The sequence below is a fragment of the Rhea americana genome, unplaced genomic scaffold (assembly GCF_003343005.1).
Source record: "Rhea americana isolate MKP2758 unplaced genomic scaffold, rheAme1 scaffold_38, whole genome shotgun sequence".
NCBI classification, from domain to species: domain Eukaryota; kingdom Metazoa; phylum Chordata; class Aves; order Rheiformes; family Rheidae; genus Rhea; species Rhea americana.
This window is the reverse complement of record NW_028186512.1, coordinates 493,042-519,184: the sequence shown is the minus strand read 5'-3', so window position 1 is coordinate 519,184 and position 26,143 is coordinate 493,042. Positions and strand designations below refer to the sequence as shown.

At 39.4% G+C, this 26,143-nt stretch overlaps 1 protein-coding gene and 1 long non-coding RNA gene across 3 annotated transcripts in view; one reads left to right on the top strand and one right to left on the bottom strand.

The window, feature by feature from the left end:
* LRBA (LPS responsive beige-like anchor protein) overlaps positions 1–17,712 on the bottom strand; it is a 399,174-nt gene extending 381,462 nt beyond the window's left edge. Inside the window, exons 1-2 of one of the 2 annotated variants that reach the window (XM_085313166.1) lie at positions 17,444–17,712; positions 16,635–17,111 (exon numbers count right to left, since the gene is read on the bottom strand). In XM_085313166.1, the coding sequence (XP_085169292.1) occupies positions 16,635–16,868 (234 nt within the window). In that variant the 5' untranslated portion in view covers positions 16,869–17,111; positions 17,444–17,712. The remainder of the gene's footprint in view (positions 1–16,634; positions 17,112–17,443) is intronic. The other variant, XM_085313167.1, reaches the window with a different exon arrangement.
* A 1,062-nt stretch (positions 17,713–18,774) lies between these two features.
* LOC146591230 (uncharacterized) lies at positions 18,775–26,059 on the top strand. The gene is made up of 3 exons (XR_014896836.1): positions 18,775–18,858; positions 24,327–24,431; positions 26,003–26,059. It is a non-coding gene; the product is annotated as an uncharacterized LOC146591230 (long non-coding RNA).
* Positions 26,060–26,143: the final 84 nt, after the last annotated feature.

Here is a 26,143-nt window from a genome sequence, read left to right as displayed (position 1 = left end):
TAGTGATTTCTATGGACGCACATTATTCTTCATTTTTTAAATAAAAGAAATGTGTATTCATGCAACCATTATTAGCTGGACTACAAACAAGCATCATTTTGAAGTTCTAGCATAAATTGACTTCAGAATCTTTAGTCTGTACAACACAGCAACTACATGATGAGACAAATATCGTTTACCACCACTACACACTACATCAGTCACTAAGCCACTACACACAATAAGCCACTACACACCACGTCAGCCACTAAGAATAGCTTTTATGTTTATTTCCACTTTCATAACTAAGTGTTATGTACAATATTGATTGGCAAACAGATCTCAACACAAAGATGCTAAAACCTTATTCACTCCAGTTTGTGAAAAGCTAACTTTTGGGCAGAGGAGACTGTTTCAAGGTTCATCACCTTACAAATATATTTTTCAAAAAAACAGCTCCTCTGCCCAAAGAGTCTGTCAGAGGATTCAAGTGTTTAGAAGCGTTCTGCAATGAGAACTGCTGTTATGAGACAGGTCATAACCACCTCAACACAAAATCTCAAATGCTAACAACATAACTTCATATTCCACTGTTTCAGTTAAAGTTGCAAAACAATACCACTCTTCCTAAAGCTTCAGAATCTATAACCTCATTTAAAATTTTAGGTCACAGCAGATTCACTCTAAAGACCAATGTTCTGAAGCACTTAAGTCACAACTATAATAGTTTTATACCTAGGTAAAATATACCTATATAATAAATCACATCACTTCAAAACTAAAAGACGACTTTCTTGTATTCAGTAAAGAACAACTACACAATTATCAAGATAATGTTCTTCTAGCAAGTTGGCTTTTCAGAAAATTGTGGTTATTTTATTCCACAACTTTGTGCGACCAATACATATACCAGGATTGTCTCAGAATAATAATTTTAGCTCATTTGATCTATTAGTTTCTTGTTTTAAACAGAAACAGATTTCTACCTACCRCCATATGCTCTACCACTAAAATCAGAAAGCAAACACTGAAATGGTAACCTATGTATACCAAGCAGGCATCAGTGGAAGTTCTATAACTAACAGCAGTGAGCTGTTAGTTATGCAAGACACTGACAGAATATCCCATTGTAGTACAATTAGTAAGCCATTCCACTTGTTTAAAACAGAGACATGCACATAGGGGTAGATTTTCTCCTTAAACCAGATTAAGGACCAGTCTTAGCTGTCTTGCAGAAATCCATTTCTTAGGCATCTTTAAGGCTACATACTATGCTCATATTAATTTTGAAATAAAACAGCTTAAAAAACACTCTCTTTCCTGAAACCATAACAGACTTGAAAATTTCCAGAAAACAGAACAGTCATATTTTGTCTCAGTCCTCACCACCACCACCCCCTCAAAAAAAAAGGGGGGGGGGGCATTCTCAAGGACTTCAAGGCCCCAAGGCCCTCCTCGCTCTGCAGGACACTAAGTTGTTGGCCAATTCCTCAAAGAATGCTCTTGTGAGTCTCATAATCTATTCATTGTACCCTTTTTCTTTTTTTCCCCCAAACACCTTGACCAAAGTTAATGGGAGGAGACAGGGAAAAATAAGTCCTCCAGAGAAGCTGTATGTCTGAAGGACACCCTAGAGTTATCTTGTTACTCTTTCAGGAGAATCCAGCTTCAGCCTTGCAGCTTCCTGCTAACAGCAATTCTGCTCGTAGGGTTTARCTGTAGAAATAGGTGTTCCTTGTAAGCCACATGCACAAAAAATACAGATGCTGGATGATGCCACAAAGTTGTTATTGCATTCTGTTTTTTAAAGGTTGTATCGCTTTTTATTGGAAGAGTCATGTTTTAAGTTATAACACATACAACTAGAGTCTTAACATCAGCCACCAAATTCAGAAAGGTATAAGTACAGTAACTAGCTTACTGCACTCTCTCAAAAGAATCATGTCTGACACTATTCAGCATTCACATTTGTTTTTACTTAGCTCAATGACTTTTACTTAGGATAATTGTTCTTTTACAGTACTTTCTGGTGGAACATGGGAAGTTCAGTTTCCTACGACAAGCACACTGGGAAAGAAACAATTTTCTCAAAAATCAAATTAAATCTTTGTAATATACACACATGAAGCACAATGGACACCAAGTTTAGCTGCTTCTTGAAGCAACAAGCTGCTTCCAGTGAAGGTTGACCAGTTCCTCTCTCAAGTTTCAGAAGACTTAATGAAAGATGAGGATCCTCTCATTCACTACGCATTTCATATTATGAAGATATTTCCACGTCTTTGCATATATAGTGAGGCTGATGGTTCTGCTTCCCTGAAATAGGCATTCTTCTTTTCTAAGCAAAGTTGTCTATTTTATTATTTCGGAAGTTTAACAGACCCTGAATGACATTAGGAAAACTCTGCCAAAAGTAGTATGAAATTAGGATAGTAGCAGAAGGCACACAGGATACTACTGGCTCATGGAAGCAATACAGCTATCAAGATTTTGAAAGTTATGACATGACTTTGACATGAAATTAAGTTAAGAGTTTGAACACTTTAAGCACCAACGGAGTTACAGAAACAAGCACATCAGCAGAACACAGAAGAAAGATCCCGGGGGTCAGTAGGATCAGACCATATCATCCTCTCTTTTGGGGAGTTGAGGTAATTGCAAAGAAAGTAAAGAAAAAAAAATGAATAGAGCTACACATCATCCCACAAAGATGAAGTCCAAATTAGATAGTTTCCTCTCCCTCCCCCTAGCAAAGAAGAAAGGGGTTCATGTACAAACACAATGCATGCAGCAGTCTTAGCTCTAGTTTCCACACAGGAAGGATAGCATCACATGCTAGGCTGACAGCAGGAAAGACCAATATGATTCTCTCCTTCTCTAGCTCCTAACTCCATTTTCAAGCAGTCTGAMTCCACCCAGCAGAACACAGGCATCTACTGTTGCTTTGACAGCAGCAAGACTCCAGTCTGTGTTAAGGAAGTTTATTTGTGCACTGAAAAGTTAGAGGCCACAGGGTTTCTCAGCACAACCTCATACAGTGGCTGCAGGCAATGGGTAGAACACTAGAGAAAGTCTTTAAAAGGTCCTTCAAAGAGAACACATTAGATTATCTTAATGTGCAAAACACTCACTCTTGAGAGTAACTTTTCAATTTTTTTTTTTAAGTATCTTTTCTAGCTTTGCTTTCAACATCTTGAAATTCCAYGAGGAATTAAACTATTCTTCCTTGTTAGAGCTTAATCTTGAAATTTGTAGTTTGACCTAAGTGAATGCAGTCCAGTAGAAATAATGGTATCATTGACTTAAATGAATCAGTTCATAGGGAAAAGGAAAAATATAACAGCCTTTCAAAAGTTTCTGATAAACATTTTATTCATGAGTGAGTAAAAGCTCCTGCAGTTCAAGCCTTTTATTGCCAAGAAATATTGAGTCTACATGACGCGAATGAATGGTACAAAAAAATAAAATAAGACAGAACTTCTCATTGACTTCTATTGCCATTAGAACCAGGGAGCAATATTGAGACATATCACTTGACGGAGCAGCACAGAAAGTGTACCCCGGAGGAAGGTATTTTCCCAGCAACATTGACTGCAGGCAGCTGCCTTGGGGGCACTTCTAGTTTGTATCGCCCATGGAGTGCTGTAAAATCCAGAGTTATCACTACCTTCACTTCTGCACACTCTCTGCAGTCCTCTACACCAATGCCTCCAAAGCAAGCAGCTCCTATATAGCAGGAGTGTTCTTTTCCAGCCCTTTGTTACTGTATGCACTCTTGTAGTCTTGTGGAAAAACCCAGAGCTCCCCTCTTCTTCCTGGAGAAACTTAACTAAACATGTGCCACATTACTAACGATTGCCTAGGAAGTGCAAGTAGAACTTGATTCCTTCTGCAGAAGCTTTGTTACCTCTTATAGATGAAAAGGGAAGAGCCCAGCTTGACTCATAGAGCCCAGGCTGTGTTTGCAACATTAGCAAATAAACCAAAGCTTTTTCTCCTTGAATTTGTACCACCCATGGAAATCATTCAAGTAACAACATGCATGAACATGCTACAAAGATCCCCTGAGCTACAGCTAACCACATAGTGAGCTGGTTAAAAGTAACCAGCTACACAGCACCTTGCAAACATACCAGCTCAGATCTGAAAGCTGTGCAGTGGTATTTCTACGTTACTAAGTTCAGGCTACTAAGCTGGCAAGTCTCTGCATTAGGTGCCACTATGCTTCCTACTACAAACTTAATTTCTTCTTTAAAAGGTGAACAGACCTTCAATTTTATACTCAAGTGACCCTTGAAGACTAATCTGCATTTACAGAACAGTGCAATTGAAATAGACTTTTCCCACTGAAGGGTGAGGTTCTTTACCATTGCTAACAAAATTGTAAAATACTGGACACACTGTAACTCAACAAGAACTCTATACAAGACTTTACAATTGTGTGGARGATTTACTCTTTTTTCCATTACAAAAGGAATCTTGCATAAATTTCAGTTATTAGTCTGCCTCACACATTTCAGCTAATAGGACTATTTTCCACTGAAAGATTTTTGTTAATATATTTTACATATTTTTTGCATATGGCTCATCTAAACATGACTTGTATACAGATTAAAGACAAATACACTTTATCAGATTTCTCCCTCTAATCCAATGTATTCAACTTCATAATACAAAGGCAGTGACTGCATAAATACCTTATTGGTTCACAGCATCAGATTATGGAACCATGCCTTATGAAGAACATGATTATAGTATTACACTTGATGAAGCACTGACAAAAAAAATACATGAATGACTAATTTCATTAATATAGTTGCCATACATACGTTTCACTACTGAGTTTTCTTTGACATTACCACAGTTCATTCAGAGATAGTTGTCTCACATGCTGCTAACAGATAATAGCTTCTGATAGCAGAATTTTGTTTGCTTTAAATACAAGCATCTGGGCATTCAAAATACTGGGGTAAGTTTGAGGTTTAGGCATCTTTTACTTTAGGAAGATGCAGATACACTTGACTGATAGAAGAAACCTCCTTTTGCTCTGCTTTGTTCTCATCATTATGGGGATCAATATCTGTTTTATGAATCCATATGTGCTTTCAAGAATTTTTTCCAAAACAAGAGAGAAGGTCACAAGCAATCAACTCCATTTAGACACATCCATRATTATATACAAAGCTGAAAAACAGAATTCTAATTGTATCTCTAGCCTCATATATGAGAACAGGATCTCCTTCTATGCAGGCTTTTTAAACTTTGATGAAAACCTAGAGGAAATATTAAAGCTGACTCTTGAAAGTGAAATTGAGTACTCAACTAGAACAAGAACTTAAACAAGCACCTGAAGCTCTTCACCACCTTCAACAGGAAATTGAAGCTTCAAGATCACTTCCAACTCAGTGCTATGAAAGTCAAAAGCACTGCCAATACATAGAAGGCACACAGTAAGTGTATTTCAGAACTGAAGAGCTATTACAGAAAGTGTCACATGTGCCAGAAAGCRTATTAAGCTTGTGCCCGACTAGTCCTATTGTGAGGTACCATGCTACATTGACATGTATGGAAACATCCTGTTGAGGATGATACTGGGCTTCAACTGATGGAATAGTAACTTTCACGAGTCATAAATTCCAGCTAAACCCAACATGTTAGGAACAGCTACAGGACTAGGACACAAGCAAAAAAAAGCAGATACTGAACAACATATGACAGTTATAAGCAAAAGCATACTGTTTAGATTTAAAAACACTGTTATATGAAGGTTTTTTCCAGCATGTTCATGGCTTCTCTCAAGACTGGATACAGAATTACTAAACACATTTCGAACAAAATTTAGTTGAAAATGGCGATACTACTTTTCTACCAATGAYAGCATAGTGGTAGTACACTCACTCAGAAACAAGATACCCAAGCTTCTGTCTTGTGCCTTAGGAGATTCACATTTTATCTTTTAAGAAGATGTCTAATCAACTCAAAATAGATATTTTCAGTCACCAGAGGAACTCCTCCACCCAAAGATACATCACTTTCTAGGAAGGAAATCAGGCTTCTGTAAATCATAAAACTAGCTTAAGGCCCTAACATGTGGGCAAGAACTGTCTCCTGGCTCAAAAAAATCTTTCCTGTCACATCTAAGTGACTGGAGAACCTTATTCACATGCCTTAACCACACAGCCTAAGACTTRCTTCTTTCTGTGCTTCCTCTGCATATCCATGACTCTGTCACTCTTCACTGTATAACACTCTAGTCTTAACACAAAAGGTATTAGAAAAACCCCTTTATAAGTCATTTATAACAGCACCACCATGCACTTCTACCAGGCGGCAATTTGAATCTCTTCTAGCTAACAGCAGAATTCAGAGCAGCTTCATTTCCCGCACAGGTGAGACCTTACTAAATCAGAAAAATCCCCTAAGTGTGGTATGCATTCCACTTCAAAAGCATTTCACCAGAAGGGCACAAGTCTTTAGTATCAAGTCCTCAGATGAATCACAGAAAAAACATCTTTCCAAAGGCCGTATCACCATCAAGCAATTGATCCACAGCAACTGCAGTACACAACAGTACTCATGGCACCTGGTCCACTACAGGAACCCCATGAATGCTAGGGACTCTTCTGGCTCAGGATAAAAAGCAGGAGATGCCTGGTCATGAATGAGCTAAGGCCTGGGGTGGGAGGAAGGCACAGAAAGGGCAAAGCTGATAGTGCTTTGTGAGGGTTCTGGTGTGAGGTTAATCATCATCTGGCATAGCACAAGGTCAGGATCCTACTCTGGAGAAAGGAGTGGACAAGAAAGTAAGATAATCTTTTCTCCACGGGCATTTGCTCTGTTGCATGAAATGGGAAGCTCCTGGGCCAGTTTCTCTGCCTAAGAAAKGGATGCCTGAGAAGCTCTTTCACTTCACTGTTGAGAAGTGCACCACTGCTACCTCCTTCCAGTGGAGTTTAAATCAAGAAGACCTGAAGCCTAGCTTCTGAAGGTGATTCTGGTCGTAGATTAAAAGGTGAACAAAGAACTCATCATTCTGAATGAAATACCCATACATAGTTTCTCAGTATTGTCTCACYCTATAACATCAGCTATATATCAAATGTATGTAGCTTCCTATCTCAAGAGCTATTTTGAAACCCATTCTAAAAGTACAGTCATAGTTACCCAGTTTCATACTATACGTCAGATAGCTAGAAGTCAAGCATTACAGCACCTAAATTACACACTGGAACGAAATCCTATAGTATGAATTAAGCCATTAAAAAAAAAAAAAAAAAAAAAAAAAAAGCTTGCCAGTTCTTTTCAGTTATGTTTTCATCCTAAGGTATAGACAAATCACATGCTTCATTTCCACAAAAACATTAGCAGGAGGCAGCAGATGCTGACTGGACTGGTAGTTTCCACTTGTTTATTTAACAGTCATGCACTGTTACCAACATTAGTCATTTGATCCCTATTCTCCCCAATTGCATTGTTTTAAGGCTTATTARCAATTCTACCACCGTATCATTAGCCATTTTTTAGCTTATGTCTGCTGATTCTGCATAAAGACTGTTTGCATTTTTTTTAAGCAATACTTGTTTGCAAGGTCCTCCTGGATCATTAATAATTCCATTTAAAACAACTCTCCTTAAGAATATAGTCCTAGTTCTAAGAAGTGCATAAGGCATCAAGACTTCTCCAATAACAGACTACTGAAATTTGGAAATAAAGGACAGGGTCTGCAAAGCCTTTATTCAGTGACTCTACAGCAATGGAATTGCTTTATTCTACCAAGTASTCCTATCAGCCCTAGTCGTCCCCCTATAACTCTAATCGTAGCTGGAAATAACCAGGGCAATTTTGGGTGGGAAAGGTCAATTGCTTGATAAAGGAGCCAATTTGTGAGAGGTGGGGTTTTTTTTTCCTATTCTTCCTCAAGCAAACATTCATCATTCTGGACTCCATAATTACTTATCTCCCAATCCAATGCAAGATGCTACTGGTTCTCTTGCTGCTCTTTTACATGAGAAAGTCCTCTTCAGCTGCAGCAACAGGTCGACCTCCTGCTTACCATTGTCACTAGCCTTTCAGCATTTCCAGAAGGCAGAATAAGTGACTTACAGGTCACCCAAAGCACTGTTACACTCATTGTCTTATGGGGCTAGTCCAGTTTACTACTAGAAATTTGAAGGTGGAGACAGAAAAGACTATTTCATTCATTCATTTCATGGACTTCTGCCCATACCACAGAGGATAACTGTGGATGGCAGAGGGGAAAATCCTCCTGTGGAACACTCTCCAATCGCAGATTCATGACAAAGAGCCTGAAGCASCTATTCCAGCTTTTTCACCTGTACAGAAGAACTAACCCAGTAGCTCCTTAAATGTTGCTTTCTTTAGCAACATAATCAGAAGAGAAAGGGTTTTTGCCTGAACAACTCACYTCTAGCTTTTCAGTTACACCAAAAATTACGCAACTATCTTAACTTTTTGTATAATGTATATGAAAGTTTTCAGATAGATGCATGTAGAAGACAAACATCAACAGAACTACTCACACGCAGGCTGCAGTAAAAGGACAGTTCAAACTCACAGAGCACTTTCCAGGAGGCAACAGAGCTGCTCTCATTTAAAGACCATCTCAAGGCAGCTACTGATACAAAGAAAATCATGCCCCAGAAGTGTCTGTTCTAGTTCCCCAGTCATCACTTGAGGAATACAATGCAATGCATTAGGTTTCTTTTCCATGAATTACTTTCAGTTTAGAAAGTACTTATGCCTGCTTGTGAAGCTTTGAAATCAGAAGCACTGAAGAAATGCAAGCTCTTCATAGAATACAATGAGCTTCTAGTATCGGCACAAAACCGGCACAATTACAACTGCTCATCCAGCATCAGTATTTAACTCATTTGATTACAGCACTTATGCAAGGATGGATCTTGATTGCTATCTGCTCTAAACAGGAAGCACTGCATACTGGAAACTGCAGTCCCCACTGGTCACATCTAGTATTAAAAAAGTAGSTGACAATGATATCCCATTTTATGCAAATTAGAGCCCTCAGATTCCTGGCACATAGTAAGGGTTCCCAGACAGACAAAGTCTGAAGGTTTCCCAAAGAAAAAAAGTGACCAATGAACTAATTCTTGAAAAGGTGGCAATATACTCCAGAACAGTATCAGGTCTCTAACAGAAATAAATAAATAAATAAATGAAAACCAAGAATTAAAGCAGAAATGTGTTCTAAATTAGGACATTATTAATTAGGTCAGGCTAATACCAAAAAATTATCATGCAAAACATTATGAAGAGGTCAGCAAGGCCTCTAGGGGCTGCAGAAGACACTTGAATGGCAGAAAGTTAGCTAACAGTAATTAGTGATTATGAACAAGAAGTTTCTTCCAGATTGACCCACTTACAATAAATAGAAATTCTTTAAAAAGATATGCATAAATTCAATGCATGCAAGCCTAAATTTGACAGAAAAGATTCTTAAAGCATTTTATGCACAGAAACAATGAAGGTGGCAAGTAACTTCACATCTAATGACTAAGCTGTAGAGCTCATTTAATCTGTGCAACAGATTAAAGCCTTGCTCTTAGGGTTCATAAAGAACTCCTTGAYTGTGAAAAGACAGAATTTATAAATGCTTTAAGTTATCACATTATTTAGTAAAGAAAAACATCAGAACACCATGTCAACCGAGACACWCTTCAGAATAACTGCAGTTTCCCTGAGGAGTGATAGAAACAAGGAGGTTGGACTAGATGATCTCCAGAGGTCCCCTCTAACCTTACTGATTCTATGATACGGATATTGAAAGAAACTACAGAGAAGCCATATTTTTCCATCAGACTTGACATGTAAACATAAAAAACCCACACTTGATAATCTTCAGGAGATCATCTCAGCAAGATTAAGTATCCGATTACATAACCAATAATAATAAAAAAGAAAAAACACACATACACACACACAAACTTCCTGTCTCTGATTTGCCCCAACCTCCAACATTAGSCAAACACAGTCATTTCAAAAGACTTCTCACACTCCCTCTGAACTTGCAAATTTTGATTCAGTCCTTCAATAATCTCTTTCAACATACATGAATAATTCTCTATTTTTATCTTGGTCTGCATTGTCCAGCCCTTGCAACAACCTTGAAAAGCCATTCACCTATTTCCCTAATGCTTGTGACTAATTTCATTCTATTTTCTAATCCGCAAATGCTTCTCCTGAGACAGTCCATATGGTCACTGTTTTACCATGCTGTCTGTCCTACCGGGTCAGGCCAACAGTCCATCTAGCCCAGTATTCTCTRACAGATGTGATATAAAAATACTATTTAGAGAATAGTATTTATGGATGCAAAACATTTGCAATAATTTATTTTTCCGTGTTAGAAAATACCAAATTTATCAAATATTGCATTATTAAGACATGTCACATGTACATGGCTGGTTCTATCTCGCCAATGCTTCTGGAAAACACAGTCTACACAGTTCAGGAACTATTCACAGACACTTTGAAGCTCAGATTAGTCATGAAAGGCTACAAAAATTGGCCAGAGGAAAATAAGAACTGACTTTTTTCCTGAAAAAAATTATAGGGTGGCCTTAACATTGTATCATACCACAATTTTTTGAGTTGCAGTCACAGATGTGAGTCAATACCACAACCACAGTGCAAATTCAGCTCTTCAGAGTTTAGACAGTTTTCTTCTAAATGCCATAGCTTTGTCATGTCAATCATCAGCATGCCTGATTTAAGTTTATCGCATCTACATCAAGATTATCTCATTCATTACATGCTATGAATTTCTTACCTCACCATGACCAGAGAGGAAAAGTTCTCTACATTCCTATACTTATCATGCAAGGTGATATTTCCACTAACTGAAAAGTGAGCAAAGTCTTATCAGTACCTGAAAAAAACCAAACTGTACAAATCACTTCAATAATAAGAGTATCCAAAACTATTTAGAAACATTTTAAAGGAGGATTACAGACCTTTTTTATTTTATTTTATTTTAAGTGAAGGATAGGCGAATTTTATCACTCAACAATTCTGAGCTAGTTAAAAGTTTGGTTAAAAACATCTCTTGGTTTCATTTACTCAGCAAGACTTACCAAAAAAAGTCACATTACTTATTGACGTTCCAAAGCATAAAGATGACTTGAAATTAAGGAGTCTGAACTCATTAATCAAACTGGGCACAAGCCTCCCAACACGAAAGAAACAGCAAGAAGGAAGTTTGCATCTTGTTTATTTTAATCAAAAGGAATTGAGATGGATCTGGGAGCAGAGTTTTTTTGCTGCATTCTACTCACTGACCCCCCCACACACACACACCCCAGGAAAAAAAAAAAGGAAAAAAAGAAAAACAAAAAAGCATGATCACTAAGACAGCTCACTGTTTCACTGTCCAATTTACTATGTTGGGTTTTTGAAGTTTTTTTTGTTTTTTAAAAGAATTACAGGCTTGGCCCAGCTGAAGCCACAGAGTTATCATCTACATCCTATCACCTAACCTACAAATGGACAGAAGTGACTGAACTAGGATAACTGTAGCCAGAGGTGTACTCACTGAGAACCTAGGAAAGACTGCATGGATTCACTAATGTACAATATTCAGTGCTGCTCTAGAAGCTATTTGTTAACTCTTAGTTGTCAGTGTTGATAAGGTTAGATAGAAAATAAATCTGAACATTTTATAAAAATGCACACTAAGACAAAACAATGCACTGTTATGAAAACATTTATGATGCATTTTCAACAACTGTAATAAATCTATTTAATTCTGTCAGCATTAGCTGAGGCATTTATCCACACAGTGCATACAAAAAGAAGTCTCAATGACCAAAGAAAGGGAAAAAAGGAGAACTTTTACTACACAAAATCCATTATATTAGCATCTCAGAAGCACTCATAGCAAATTAAAAACCTGCTGCATCAGCAGGTGATGTCATCAACTTTCAATATGAATAATGATAAACACTGAGAATATGGGGGAGAAAATCAAAATGGAGAAATGAGAAGAACAGCAGAAAGTCCATCAGCATCAGGCAAATAACTGGAAATTCAGTCACTTATATTTGTTCTATAAAAACAAATGGGGAAGAAGGTTTCTTTAAAGATAAGAGGAAAGTCACTGGTAAAAAATAAAAGGATTTGTCAAGTGGATATTTGCTTGTGGTTTTAGTCTGCAGTCTGGCAGAAGTGAGAGGGAGGTGACAAATGAAGATTTTAAAGTAATTTTATTTTTTCCTCCTCAGATCCCATTATTTTTTCTCATAAAGTGATAAAAACTAAGATATTTCTCATTTGTACTTTGTCACTACAGGAATCTTGGTGAAGACCTCATAATCCACGAACAGAATCAGAAGCAATGAAGAGAGATGATAGTTGAACAGTCATCTGCTTGTAACAGCAGAATTTTGCCACAATATCTATTTCTCACCATAATCCTAGCCCAACGTAGTAACCCCTACATATAGTGTTCATTATGAACAAAACATTGATCCACAAGAGCCCTTTACATACAAAAGGGAAGAATATCAGTGACTTAAGTTTTATACATAAATTGGAAAMTTGCAATAACTTGGAAACACCACAACATTGACATGTGATACAAGAAAGTCCATTTAGAAGAGAGCAGACCAGGAGCTCTGTCTAGAACTTCAATCTAGCAAAAATTTTAAAAGGTCTCCAAAAAGTAGCACCCTAGACTGTACAGCCTTCAGAACAGAATTAGAAACAATTCTCTGCACATGAAAACTTCATATCCTAAAGATTTTTGAAACCAATAGTACAGAACTGGGATGGGTTTTTTTGTACATTTCTTTTAAACATTTTGCCTATTCCTGATTTCTATAACTTGAGAAAGTTTCTAGATTAGCAGGAGGTCAACTTGTCTTTCTACTTTACTGCAAGACAAACAGCTATTTTAAGTTAGAATAGAAAAAAAATATTTACAAGAGATCTGTTACTATCATCTTTTCCTACCAAGTTTTTTTTTATTATTATTTTAGTAAGCTCTAATAAAATAAAGAAGAAAGAAAAGCAGATGTGAGGCCAAAAACAGAAGATCTCCCTGACTAAGGAGGAAATTTATTGACTTATTGCTGCCCAAGGTCAATTAAAAAATATAATTCACATCGCCTCTTCAGCGTCAGAAAAATAGTAGGATGGACAAATGCTTGAACAAGAATGACATTTTCCAAGTTTATCACAGAATAATAAACTTTCTCATAGCCAGCATTCTCCTCCTCAATTTTAAGAGCTAAGGAAATACATAAGGCTAGTCCCATGTGGGCTGGAAAACTAGGTTCTCAGAGAATACTGGCCAAAACAAGGCAGCAAAAATTGAGTATTTCTAAGAGTAACTTTCCTAGCAACAATAAAATGAGACTATTAATTTTCAGTGCATGATACAAGCATGCTCACTAAGCATGCTGCTACATTGCTGAACAGAGGAAATGTTACAGTTGTTTCTCAGCTCCCTGAGATCCAACACTTTTTGAGTAAATACTTTACTTGGTGCAGCAAGCAAGACAGAGCTTAAATTTCTTTAATAAACTGCAGGTCAATTACTGCACRCACACGCTACACTTTAGATTTTTGACCTTTTGAGTCTTTCATACATATACATACATATATATATATATACACACACACACACACGTGTATATACATATATATATTTGTATATATTATATATAAAGCATAGTCACCTCTTAAATCTTTAAAGATGAGGAACATCAAGGCTGCACCTTTGTTTTTGATGTAGAGTCGAGAGAAACCCAATAAATTCACCATAACCTGCACGTGCTAGAGCAAGTTTGAAAAGCATAAGACCAGCGTGTTTGCTCAAAAAGTAAAAATTAGGTCAGTCAACTCCCTTTTCCAAAATGAAACTTTTCATCTTAGTATGGTTTTGCTATGACAATTAAGTATGTAACAATGCCTTTCTAAACACATCCTGCCCAACCTACTATCCACTCCAGCTCACTTTACTAATGCCCCCCCCAAAACCCCTCAAATACTGTATGTCTCCTTCCAAAGTACAAGAAGAAAGCTAGCTGATTTCTGTTAACACTGCTGAGCTAGTGCAGTTATGAGTCACCAAACGGAAGAAAACTCAATAGCGTGGGATATTTGGAGCTTAACTCTGCTACTAACAGCACACAGCATGATGTTCATGCGTTCAACTGAACCTGCACACACATAAATGTTATTTGCTCAGAAAGCTATAGGGAAACACACTGCTGTAAAAGCTATAGCTGAAAATTACTTTTTCATAGAAAAATTAAATCTGTACATACACAGAAAATCAAATCTGCCATTGCTAAACATCACTTCACACATGCCAAATTCTGATCAGTGAGATTTTAGAGGTATGATCTGACAAAATGGAGAGATCAATGCTAAGTACTGAATGGAGGCAAACCCTGATGCCTGGTAGGCAACTACTGTTTTGTAGGGAGATGTTAACGCTGCAGCTCTTTACCCCTTATACCACACTCAGATTACAGAAAGTCACATTAAGAAGTCAGTTTAACAATTTTCAGAAAAAAAATCACAGACAGTAGGTGTTTTCTGTAACAAAAGGTATGGGAATGCTGGCTAGTTTGGTTCTTAAGTAGTCTAGTTTCAATAAAATAAAACAAAAATCTAAAGATCTTCCTCCACCAAACCAGTCAACAGTATTGATTTGTTTTCCTGGGACACAGGACAACAAGGCATCTACTCTTCCTGATTTTGACCAGAAACTTTCATTACGCTCTCACACATTAAAGGGAAAGTGTCCTTACCACCAAGTTATTAGTTATTTTACAATAGCTATCCACCAACTAGTTCTGCTTCAATAATATAAAGCGGTGCAGAGGCTTGAACTTTAGCCTCCTATGTCATAGGCAAGTGTGCTGGAATGGTTAGAGAATCTTCTCAGAAAGGTGTCTGTATTATTTGGATAGAAAGTGAAAACACATTTCCAAGAATTTCCACAAAGTAAGAAACTATTTTCCCTACTTCTAATGAAAAAAAGAAGCTCCAGAAACATTTATAGATCAAATTCTTTGATCCCTTTTAATCTAAAAATGAGGATTCTCTGAATCAAGCTACATTTTTGATTCCTTTCTATTCCACACATAGGCAGAAGAGAAACCACAGGATCAAGTAGCTTTTACACTTCTTACTACTTTGCTGAACTTTTTTCCACTACTACCATAAAATATAAACTCTCTCAAGAAAGCATGCGAGGAACAAAGTGAAAATTAATGCACTCATGAAGAACTTTTTCCTGAAAATGTCGTAAGCAGTAAACTATTTACCAGAATTTCCTTTGACTCTCCCATCCACGTATTCGAGCACCCTTTAAGTCAAGAACAATTGTCAAGTGCACTCTCTGTAACTTAAATCATTTTCTCCTACTTGAAGCACTCATGAAACCTCTACTCTCCACTTCATTTTTGCCAGTACTGCATTTCCTCTGCACTGAGGCTTTCAACCTAACAAATTACAAGTTTAAACTCTGTTAATACGAATATCTCGAAAAAAGTGAAATTGACACTTACCATAATGAAAGAAATCAAGGTAATATCAAAAAAACATTGGACACAGCACATGCAAGTTCTAATAGTCACTAAATATTTACATGCAACCTAAGAAATATTATTAACAAAATAACAGAAATGCAAATAGTATTTAAAAATCACTATGTCTTCTGTACTGACTTTCTCATTACAAGCTTTATGCTTGTTGCACCTGCTCTCACTTCCTGGTTTGTAAGAAACCTCACTCTGTTTTAAAGTCAAAGGTACTCACTAAAAGCAAGTAGGAATGATGTGAATTCTTGAGAGAATTAGAGACATTTTAAGGCCTTTAATAATAGCAGAGCATCTTTATAAACAATCTTTTCCTTGGTGCTTGGTCTGCTCCTGCATACAAACACTAATAACTAGCCTAATTTTTTCAAATGCTGCCCAAAACGTTCAAGAGCGTGTTATGTTTGTAGCCTACACAGGAGAAGTTGTGTCCTCAGTTCTTAGTAATATTTGTTATGAAGTATTAAAGTCATCTGCACAATATTCAAAAAATAGCAGCTGACCAGCTTATTAATAAAAAAGGCCATTGAAACTGAATTTTACTCTTCCCAATAAAAAAARGTAACTAAAGCATTTAACTGTATTCCCCACCACCACCCCATAGTACACAGAACATGGAAGTTCAAAGCAAACAGAAAGTCAAAGTGGAGAGGTGTTTACTTTTCTAGAAGAGGGACAAACATCTTCACAGGAAACACTGTTTATTTAAAAAAAAAGGCATGGATTTTGATGTCATTTTGAGTTACTAAACACTTTCTTCTGTTGAGTACATGTTGAATGTTTAAACRTTATGATACATTTCTCAATTCTAGATAAAGCAACAATTTCTCTGAGGCAARTTAAGGTTGCTACTCTCAGAGTTGTTTTGTTAGAGTTTAAATGCGTGTAGAGAGGCTTATTTGCTTTATCTTCAGCTTTTCTGTTTGYAAGTAAAAAGAACTTAGCTGAAATCTATTGTGAAAGTGTAAACATGCAGAAAAACACAAAGACAGGAATATAACATCAAAAACCACAGGATTCTTCTGCACACACAGGCTATTACCTCATCCAARAAGGCAATCGACTTACCAGATTAAATACAGTTTCGACTATGTCTCTGTTGGATACTTCACCAACTTCCACCAGTCCTGTCAGCACAGCAAATTTCATCCTGATGCCTCGAATAGGTATTCCTGGATTCAAGGGTTGCAACACACCTCCCCCTTCCGCAGCATTTCCTTCTTTTCCCGCTCCTCCTCCACTACCACCTCCTCCTCCATCATCACCTGTTGGCTGAACAACTTGTTTGTCTTCACTCGCCATGGCTAGTTCACTTCAGGTTACAACTTGAAACGCCAAAGGCACGGTCGCCGCTCCAGGAAGAAGGTACAACTTCGGCTCAAGGAACGGTAGCCCGCAGCCCACTCCTCCCCTTCAGCTCCAGCTCATGAACCCCCGTCGGACGGGCGCCGGAGGAAGGGCGGGCGCGTCCTCCAAGTCCCAGCTCTTTCCTCAGCAGGAGGCGTCTGTCAGCAGCTCTCTGCCCTGAGGCAGGTATTTACAGCCCTGAAGGACAACCCCAGACATTTTTGAAGTCGCTGAGAGCCAGCCACTCCGCACAAGCCCGAGGGTCCCACCTCCCCCGGCCGCCTCCCCGCCCYGAGAAGGGTGGCAGCGGTAGCCCGCAGAAGCTCTCACTCCCCGCTACCCCGCTGCACAGTGCGAGCCGCCTTCTTGAAGAGGTTTTTTTTTAAGGGAAGGCGCTCCTCCTTCCCTTCTCTGTTTCTCCAGCGTCCCCAGCTCTTGCCCGCGTACCTCAGCCACCACCCCCAGCCGCGCGGCGCGGACAGGTGCAACGACAGGCCGCCCGCGAAGGAAGTTGCGCTCCCCGCGCTCACMCCGCTCGCCGCGCCGCGCCGCCGAGGGGCACGGGCTGCCGTGACGCCCAGCTCCACGGCCGGGAGGTGGCAGCGGCTCTGCCCCTCTCACCGTCGGCGCCCCGCTCGCTCGCTCGCCTGCTGCTGCGCAAGGGCGGGTGGAGGAACGCCGGCCACTCCTCTCCCGGGAAGAGCCTGAAGTTTCAGCCGCTGCCGCCTCACGCCGCAGGCTCCGTCAGCCCCATCTCTTCCTGCCGACGCTGCCGCTCGCTGCCGCCATGACAGCGCTGAGCCCCGCGCCTGCGCGGCCCGGCGCGGGCGGGGCGGGACCACGGCGCGCGGGGCGGGCGCCGCCGCTCGCGCACGCCCAGGTGCGCCCAGGTGCGCCCAGGTGCGCGGCGCGCACCCGCCCCGCGCCCCCGGGCCTTTGGCAGAGGCTTGCACCTGCAGGGCCTCCGTGAGGGCGGACGCCTCAGTGTTGCTCAACTGTCGTCAGGCAAGAGTAAAAGGACAGGAGGAGACCGAGGACGCAGGGACCGGTCCCGACCTACCCTCGAGGGCTTGGTGTGCCGGTTCCTGGCCGAGGTGCTGTGCAGAGTCGGCTCCCGAAGGGTTTGGGAGTCCTTTATGCATCGGCAGGCTACAAGACAGGGAAGGCGTGGGTGCCGTGTATAAGTGTGCTGATTCAGACGGCAAGAAGAACATACTTTTTGTAGCCCTACGCATTTCCTCTTGTTTCTGGCTCTGCTGCCTTTTCTGTGCTTCACAAGGTGCTTCAGGCCTTCTCAACCCTTCCCTCTGCCCTTCCTCCTCAGGGTCAATGAGGTAGCAAGCCCACAACGAGCTATTTGGCTTCAGTGAAGTTATTCATGTTTCTGAATCTGATACCCATGCGGATCAGGCTGGTCCTAATCTCATACACAAAAACTTTCCCAAAACTTTCTCTCTGCTAGACTGATCTACAACTGTTTGTAGTTTAGCAATACAGAAGCAWTTTTTTGAAAAAAGAAACCATACTATCCTACCGCCCCAGGCAAAGTGCGGAACCAGCGTGCGAGAAGGAAGCCAGCTGTGCTCACGGCCCAAAACCGAAGGAAAACCACAAGCAGGCACAGCAGACCAGGTAGCACATTTACGGCGGGAGCATGGCGGGGGAAGATTTAATGACATGTGGGTCAGCTGCGTCTGCTACAGCTCCAGCTCCCGGTGCCGGCTGAGAGGAGACCGAGGCGGCGGCGCGGAGCGGCATCGCTTCCCCGCGGCTCCCGGGCCGCCCCCACCGGGGCGGGGCAGCGCGGGGCCGGGGCCTAGAGGTCTGCCCGCCCTGATCTCCCGCCTGGGCGGGCGGCGTCCTGCCTGCTCCGGCTGATCTCCCGGGAGCGCCAATATAGGTCGCGTGAGGCGCAATTCAGATCTGACGAGTTCAGATAAAACAGGTGAGGGGATGAGGAAAGAAGGAAGCGCGCTCTCTTCTTTCAGGTTAAAAACCTTAGAGAATACGTTGACTGTTYCGGGCTTGCGTAGGAAGCAGCTCGTTTTACAGACGGGCTTGTGGTTTCACCAGGGTTTGCCCCAAAGGACGTGTTTCGCGGGCTGCGCTGCCAGATGAGACCTGCTCGTTGATCGCAGTGCGTTTTGGGGAGAATTCCTCTCAGCAACGTTATTTCCCKGCGGGACGACGGGGTGCTGCCGGGGGCTCCAGTCACAGCCTCTGCTGAAAAAGCGCCCTCTCGCTCCCTCTAAAAGTTTGAAAAATAAAAGCGGCGCGCCTCAGCGCAGAGCGCTGGGAGCGGGGCCGCGGCCCCACAGCGCGGGCGGGGGCGGTTTCCCGCCGACGGCTCGCGGCGACCGTTAGTGGGTCAGAGGTGGCCGTTACGGCGCGGGCTGACCAACGGTCGGCCGCGAGGAGGGAGGGAGGGAAACGGCCTGGCCGGTGGAGCGGCCTGAGCCTTGGATTACCTTCACCGCCGTGAGCGCCTCGGCTGCCGGGTTTATGCCCTGACTGAAATGCGGCGCCGAGGCAGCCGTGCGCCCTCGAGGGCTTGTTTCCGTCCTTGACTCGGCATCGCTGCTGATTCATCAGCCATTCCCGTAGCACCTGCTCTTCTTCCCCCTTCTTTTCTTTTCCCTCCATCCTGGTTCTGCCTGGACCTGCCGTTAAGATTCACTAGAGTTACCCAACAAATTGCACCCGAAAATAACACGGATGCACACAACAAAATAGCGTCACRCTTTCATACATAGGGGTCAACCTTTCAGTGCAGTAACTGTATGTGCTATTACACGCTTACGTTTGCACATGCAGCTACCCTGGCTGTATGTGCAAACTATTAGCTAAATATCCAATTAGCAATCTACCCCTAAGATTGCAGATCCTGTTTTGTGCGGTTGCAAAGCACAAAGACTGGTGCCCTTTCATTGTTTCCTTGTAGGACGACTAAGGCTACAGATACACGTKTTTACATGCACATTGCCTCAGATTTAATGAACTTTTTGTCTGGCCTGTTAATAAAGCTGTTTGCCTGATATTTATCTGAAAATCTGGTAATAAAGAACCAAGAGGGTCTGCTCCTTTGAACTCTTCATTCAAATAGTCTTTAACTATGCCATTTCAATGAGACTGCTTGTCTGAATGAGGATCATACATCCCACTAAGGATTACAGGATCTGGTACCAGCTGTTTAACAGACAGGCAAATGCATTTCCAGATGATTGGATTACAGACAAAAACCAGTCATCATGCACATCGTAATTATGTTCTGTGAGGTTTTTTTCAAGTGGTGTAGTTGCAACTTCTTCATAATTCACTGCAATGCTTGATGAAAGATTCTTCAGTGATTTCAGTCATTTTTCTTTTCTCCACCCTGATTTTTATATTTGTATTTTTGGGAGGAGACAGAAAGAAGATTTACTTCTYCCAGTAATTCTGTTAACTCAAAGACTGTCAGTATAATCTGTTTCAGGGTTTTACTCTGATGTCTGTTCTTGTYTCTGAGAATCTTTCATGTAAAACCTAACAGAACAGTGAAGTCTTAGGTAGACTTCGTGCAGTAACTGTCAGCTCCTTTTTAAGTTAGTCCAGGGATAGTAATTTTATAGTTTGTTTGCAATTTTGCTCAAGTGCTTTAAGAATTCATTTTGTTTTCTTCAGTTATTTGCTGCTTATGTGTCATGTATGAGAATTCTCATTCTTCTGGTAAAAAACCTGTAACAAAGAAGAAGGTTTTGCAGGAGAATGTAGATTCGCTTAATCCTCTCTAGAAATATGGTTAAAATWAAAGCAAAATAGTTCTTGTAGGAAAACAATTATCTTGTGCTTTCCCATCTATGCGTTCTTTTCTTTTCTTCTAAATCCACCTGTTGTTGTAAGCTCTTCAGGAGAAAAATGTCCCTTTGTTATGTGTGTGTGTGGTGGATTATACTGAGGCCCTGATAACTCTACAGCAACATTGCTGTACAAATAACAAGTAGTAATTCTCCTGTGTCAGAAGAATGTCTATGTATAAATACAACTGTTGCTGCTTATTTGCCTTTTTTTTTTTTTTTTTTTTTTTTTTTTTTTTTTTTTNGTTGACTACTAATACAGTCTTTATAGATGTATTTCTCTTTGGAAGACAAGTTTTCCAGTTTTGTTATATGATGACTTTCTGGTTACATCTTTCCTTTCTGGTGCCTCACTTTAAATTTTAATTGTACATATTATTTAAACTTTTACTAGCTGAGCAAATTACAAACCAAGTGGTTTGTTTTAATGTGTGTGTATAAAACTAGAGTGACATGAATGAATTTACAGGCTGGATATTTCAGACATCTTGAAAAAATAAATTTACCTGTAACTTCAGGAAGAATTTTCCTGACCGGGTAAATAAGACAACAAAATTTTAAAAGTTACTGATCACACGTTTGCTTCTGTCCCTATTCTCACTAGTTGTATTAAGGGAGCTATGCTGCTTCTGCTCTGGCAGTAAGCAGTCTGACAACAAATTTTTAGTGAATCTGCAACCAGGAAATRATTTGCTACAGAGCTAGTTAGATCRTATCTCCTGCTTCTTCCCACTAGATACAACTAAATATACATTTCTGGTAAAATAACTCTAGTTATTAGACTACATTGGCCTTTCTGCCCATCCATATTTACCTGTAACAAACCATGGATACCCCTATGTAAATAAATAGTGTTATAGCTGGCATCATGTTCACGAATAACTTTTCTAGAATGCTGTAAGCAATGGTTAAAATCTCAGTTTGGACAGGAAATAACAATACCACATTTATGAATGTGACTGCCAGCACCTTTGTTAAAGACTCTTTAAGCAAAGTTTAAGTGTGCTTTAAATGCTAGTTCACCAAACATAAAATAAATTTGGTGTATTTCTTACAAGTACCAGAGGTACTTATAAATATTGTATATTTTTGCTTTCTAATTAGATGTGATTTTTATTCACAAGGTATTTCAGCAACATGACAGCACCAAAGATTTCCAAAGGAAGGATCATTTCAGAGATATAGGCATGACTTGCAGATAGATAGRTATGTGTATGAAAATATATATATATACATTTTAAGACTTCACAAATGTCCTTCATAACATCCTCCATGATATAAGAAGCTGGCATTTGTTTCATTCTATGGAGGGAAAGGGAATAAATCTTCAGACCTGCCTATGAATATCTGTGTTCTGAAAATCTGACTCCAAAAAGGCCAACAGGTATTTTGTCTAGGTAGTAAGAATTACACCATACTCCTGATATTGCACCATATGTGGATATAACTGTTTGAATATAACATCTCCTTGTGTTGACAGAAAGAAGTACAGCCAAAAAAACCCATTTTTTCTGAAAATGGCTTTCTAAAGTGAAGTGCAATATTCCTTATAAACATGCTAAAGGTTTTAATTATTATTATTCTAAATTGATATTATTAAATAATATTTTAATTTGTCTGCAGTCTAATTTGGAAAAGCTGTATTTTAGTTTGTGTGTATTTTGGTATCAAGCTTCCCATGTTTTCTGTGCAGAATCTATWGAATGTATGTCAAGACTAGAATATTGCATAGCTGCTTTCCTATTTGAAATTCCAAGAATGAAGAAAGGAGTAAGTTTCCTTTTTATCTTTCTTTCCCTGTCTCCCTTAGTTACATACATGCATTATTAGGAAGAGATGATAATCTCTAATTCAAGACGCAAACATCTGCAGTTTCTTCCACAGTATTTGAAGAGCTTTTAGAACTGTAATGCTGACACTTTTACTCTCTATGAAGCTACAGTGAGACTGTATGGTTATATACATGCTGTATAATCTTGACATTTTAATCTTAGAATTCCTTGATGTCATCATTTCATATACATGTTTTGGATTTCTCACATCTATTGCTTGAACTTCCCTGCTTTTCTGTGAGTAATCTGTAGTTTTCTAAAGCATTGTCTGCCCTATTATAAGTAAGATATGTCATAATCTTTATTTGAGCCKTTAAACTGGCTAAGTATGTATTTTCACATGTCAGCTTTACCCGCCTGCTTTTAAATATCCCCTGCCTCCACTGTTGGCTTGTACCTTTGAACTCTTCATCAGCAGTTAAATGTGGGTTTGCTATCTACTACCAAGCATTAGCAGAGTGAAATAACGTTCAGAACATTTTCTGTACCTAGTGACTTAAAGTATGAATTCTGTTTAGGGTCTSTCCTGTTTTCTGTTTAGAATACAACATTTGTTGTTAATCTTTTTCTGTTTTCTTCTTTGTTTTAATGTCACATTAGAAACAAAAAATGAAATAAAATGAATTGCTAAAATCCAGCCTAATGAATTTAACATGTTTTCATCTAAACTGCCTACTCCAGTAGCGAGCAAATCTAGCTTACCAGGGAGGACAGTAGTGTCATCTTGAATCCTGTCAGATTTTCATATATTTTCTTAGAGATAGATAAATACTTCTTGACTAGCCTTGATTGCTAAAGGCAGTGGGGTATGTGCATCAGTCAAGGCAGGGAATATTCAGCAGGCTACTAGTTTAGGGTTCCAAAGACAATTGTTTTAGTTTGATTTTTCAGGYGGATGAAACCAACATTAAATTCTCCAGGTGATCTGTTCTCCATTTGATCATGTTTTATGGACAAGCAACCATGGTGATTACCCCAAACCTGCCACCATAGGCCACATCAGGTAGAAGTTATTTAAAATACCACTGAGAACTGGGATCAGACACCATCTTAATCCTTTGTCCTGGGTTCCTCTGGCCTGGTTACAAATCTAACACTTGTTCTGCCTTCCATAATCAGGCTGGAAGTACTGAGTTAAAGAAATACAACATGATAAAAAGTTTTCTCTGAAACTTAACACCTCAAAGGAATACCACAAAGCWTGGATTAAAAATTAATTTAAATTATGAATTGGAAATGTACTTGATAAGATTTTATTGAAAGTACCCATAAAAACTCTGAATTCAATTTTAAGAACGATATACCTTCCACAAATTTTTCAAGTAACCCTTTAAAGTACTATATAGTGTGTGCTGATTTAGAAGTTCTGTTCAAATCTTCTGATCCCTCTACTCAGCCCTGATGAGGCCACATCTGGAGTACTGGGTCCAGTTCTGGGCTCCCCAGGACAAGATAGACATGGACATAATGGAGAGAGTCCATTAAAGGGTCATACAGGTGATGAAGGACAGGAGCATCTGTCATACAAGGAAAGGCTGAGAGACCTGGAACTGTTTAGCCTGGAGAGGAGAAGGCTTGGGGGAATTCTTATCAATGGTCTTATAAATACTTGCTGGGGAGAGTAAAGAAGATGGAGACAGATTCTGCTCCTTGGTGCCCAGTGAAAAGACAAGAGACAATGTACACAAACTGAAATACAGTAAATTCTATGTGTTTTTTTTTTTTTTCTTTGTTTTTTTAACTCTAAGGGTCATCCAACATGAGAGCAGGTTGTCCAGAGAGGTTGTGGTCTCCATCCTCCTCAGAGATAATCAAAACATGACTGGACACAGTGCTCCAGATGGTCTCCAGAGGTCCCTTCTGACCTCAACTGTTCTGTGATTCATTGATTCTTTGATTGCTTGTTAATGTTTGGAAGAGTCTTCCATGAATGTGAATGCTCTCATACTAGAATTGAGGTCTCATCTCACATATTACAAAATTTTTGTCTGTAATATTKASCAAGTTGCAGTCTGACATTCTCCCRATAATTTTATGAGAGAGATATAACAAAGGGCTGTACAGGCAAGTTGATAGAAGGGAAAACAATGTAGAAAACATTGATCCTTCACATAGTTTTCAGTACATTCCATGAACCTTTTCTGAGATAACTCGGGTTACTTAATTTTGRAGTGAGTTTTAAGATCCTTAATTTAGTTACCAGGATAAATTCAATCCTTAAATGTGCATAAGGGAAGTTTTCAGTAAAASCAGTGTTGTCCATGGACAGATACTCATCCTTAAATAGCGTATTTCCACAAACAGAATCTCAAGCTACTCAGCATAGAGAATCTAATTTCCATTCAGTGGTGTATGAAACAAGACAGACTCTGATCCAGCTTTGTTGGAGTTAGCTGCCACYGCAGTGAAGAGGTTCCCCCCTCCAGTTACCTGCTTTATCATTTTGACAAGCGTGACCACTATAAAGCAAGAACGGCAAAATGGCTGACATGTCCCAATTTACTAACTTGATATCCCAAGCAGTGAGATATACAGCTAAGGAATAGACCCACTASGCTGTGGGTTTTGCTGCATTTGTTGCATGAAGGATAACTTTTGGCAACTGGAGTCAGTAACCTTTTTTGTTGCTGCATGCAAATCTGGCTGGGCTGATCAGATCCCTTAGATTAAACAAGGATTTATTCCATGAGAAAGCAAGTGTTCCAAATATTCTGTAGCTCATAGCTTCCTTCTGCTTATGCCATCCAACTAAATTGATGCGTTCAGTTTTCTTGGGGGTTTAGAGGCCTCAGTACCTCCAGCAATGTTAGGAAAAGTGTGGGATTAAGTAGATTTAAGCTATAGAATAGTTTCTCTGCCTTTAAGAAAAAAGAGGGGGAAAAATACATCATTTATGAAAAAATGCTTCCTAATCTTAAGCRTTAAGAGCTGTTTCTAAAATCCTTGGCTAGAAATTAAAATCCAAATAAAAAAGCTGCTTATCAATACTGTTGACCTCAAGAATGAGAGGTCCTCTCTGTTTTTAAAGGGAGCAATATAATCCTGAAATAAAGGTGAGCTTTGCCTAATGTGTTGTATGGTATTAATTTTGGATGGTATTAATTTTGCTAAATTTTATATGTAGTATGTTTTCATAATGTGAAATTTTATAATTTTATAATGTAATTTTTAAAAAGCATGTGGTATATATTTATTCAGTTTTGTTTAGAAGAGTAATTGGTATCTCTTTTCATTTTTCTGCATTGCATGTGTTCATGATTGGTGGATTGCAGCTATCTGTGTTTAAATAGCACTGAATAAATGAATATTTAATGAGCCTCATCTTGGTGACATTAGAAAATAAATTTCCATTCTCTCAGGAAATTATGCCGATGGTGAGCTAAAGAAGCTGCTTTAGCTCATTTCTTCTGTTCCTTTATCTTAGAAAAGATCCTGAAAGTGTCGGTAAGGAATTACAAGATCCAAGCTATRTCAGGAAATACCTCATCTCCATAAAAGGAAAGAAAATACAAACTTTTACCAAAGTAAATTCTGAATAAACTTATGAAACAACTCATTGTGCCTT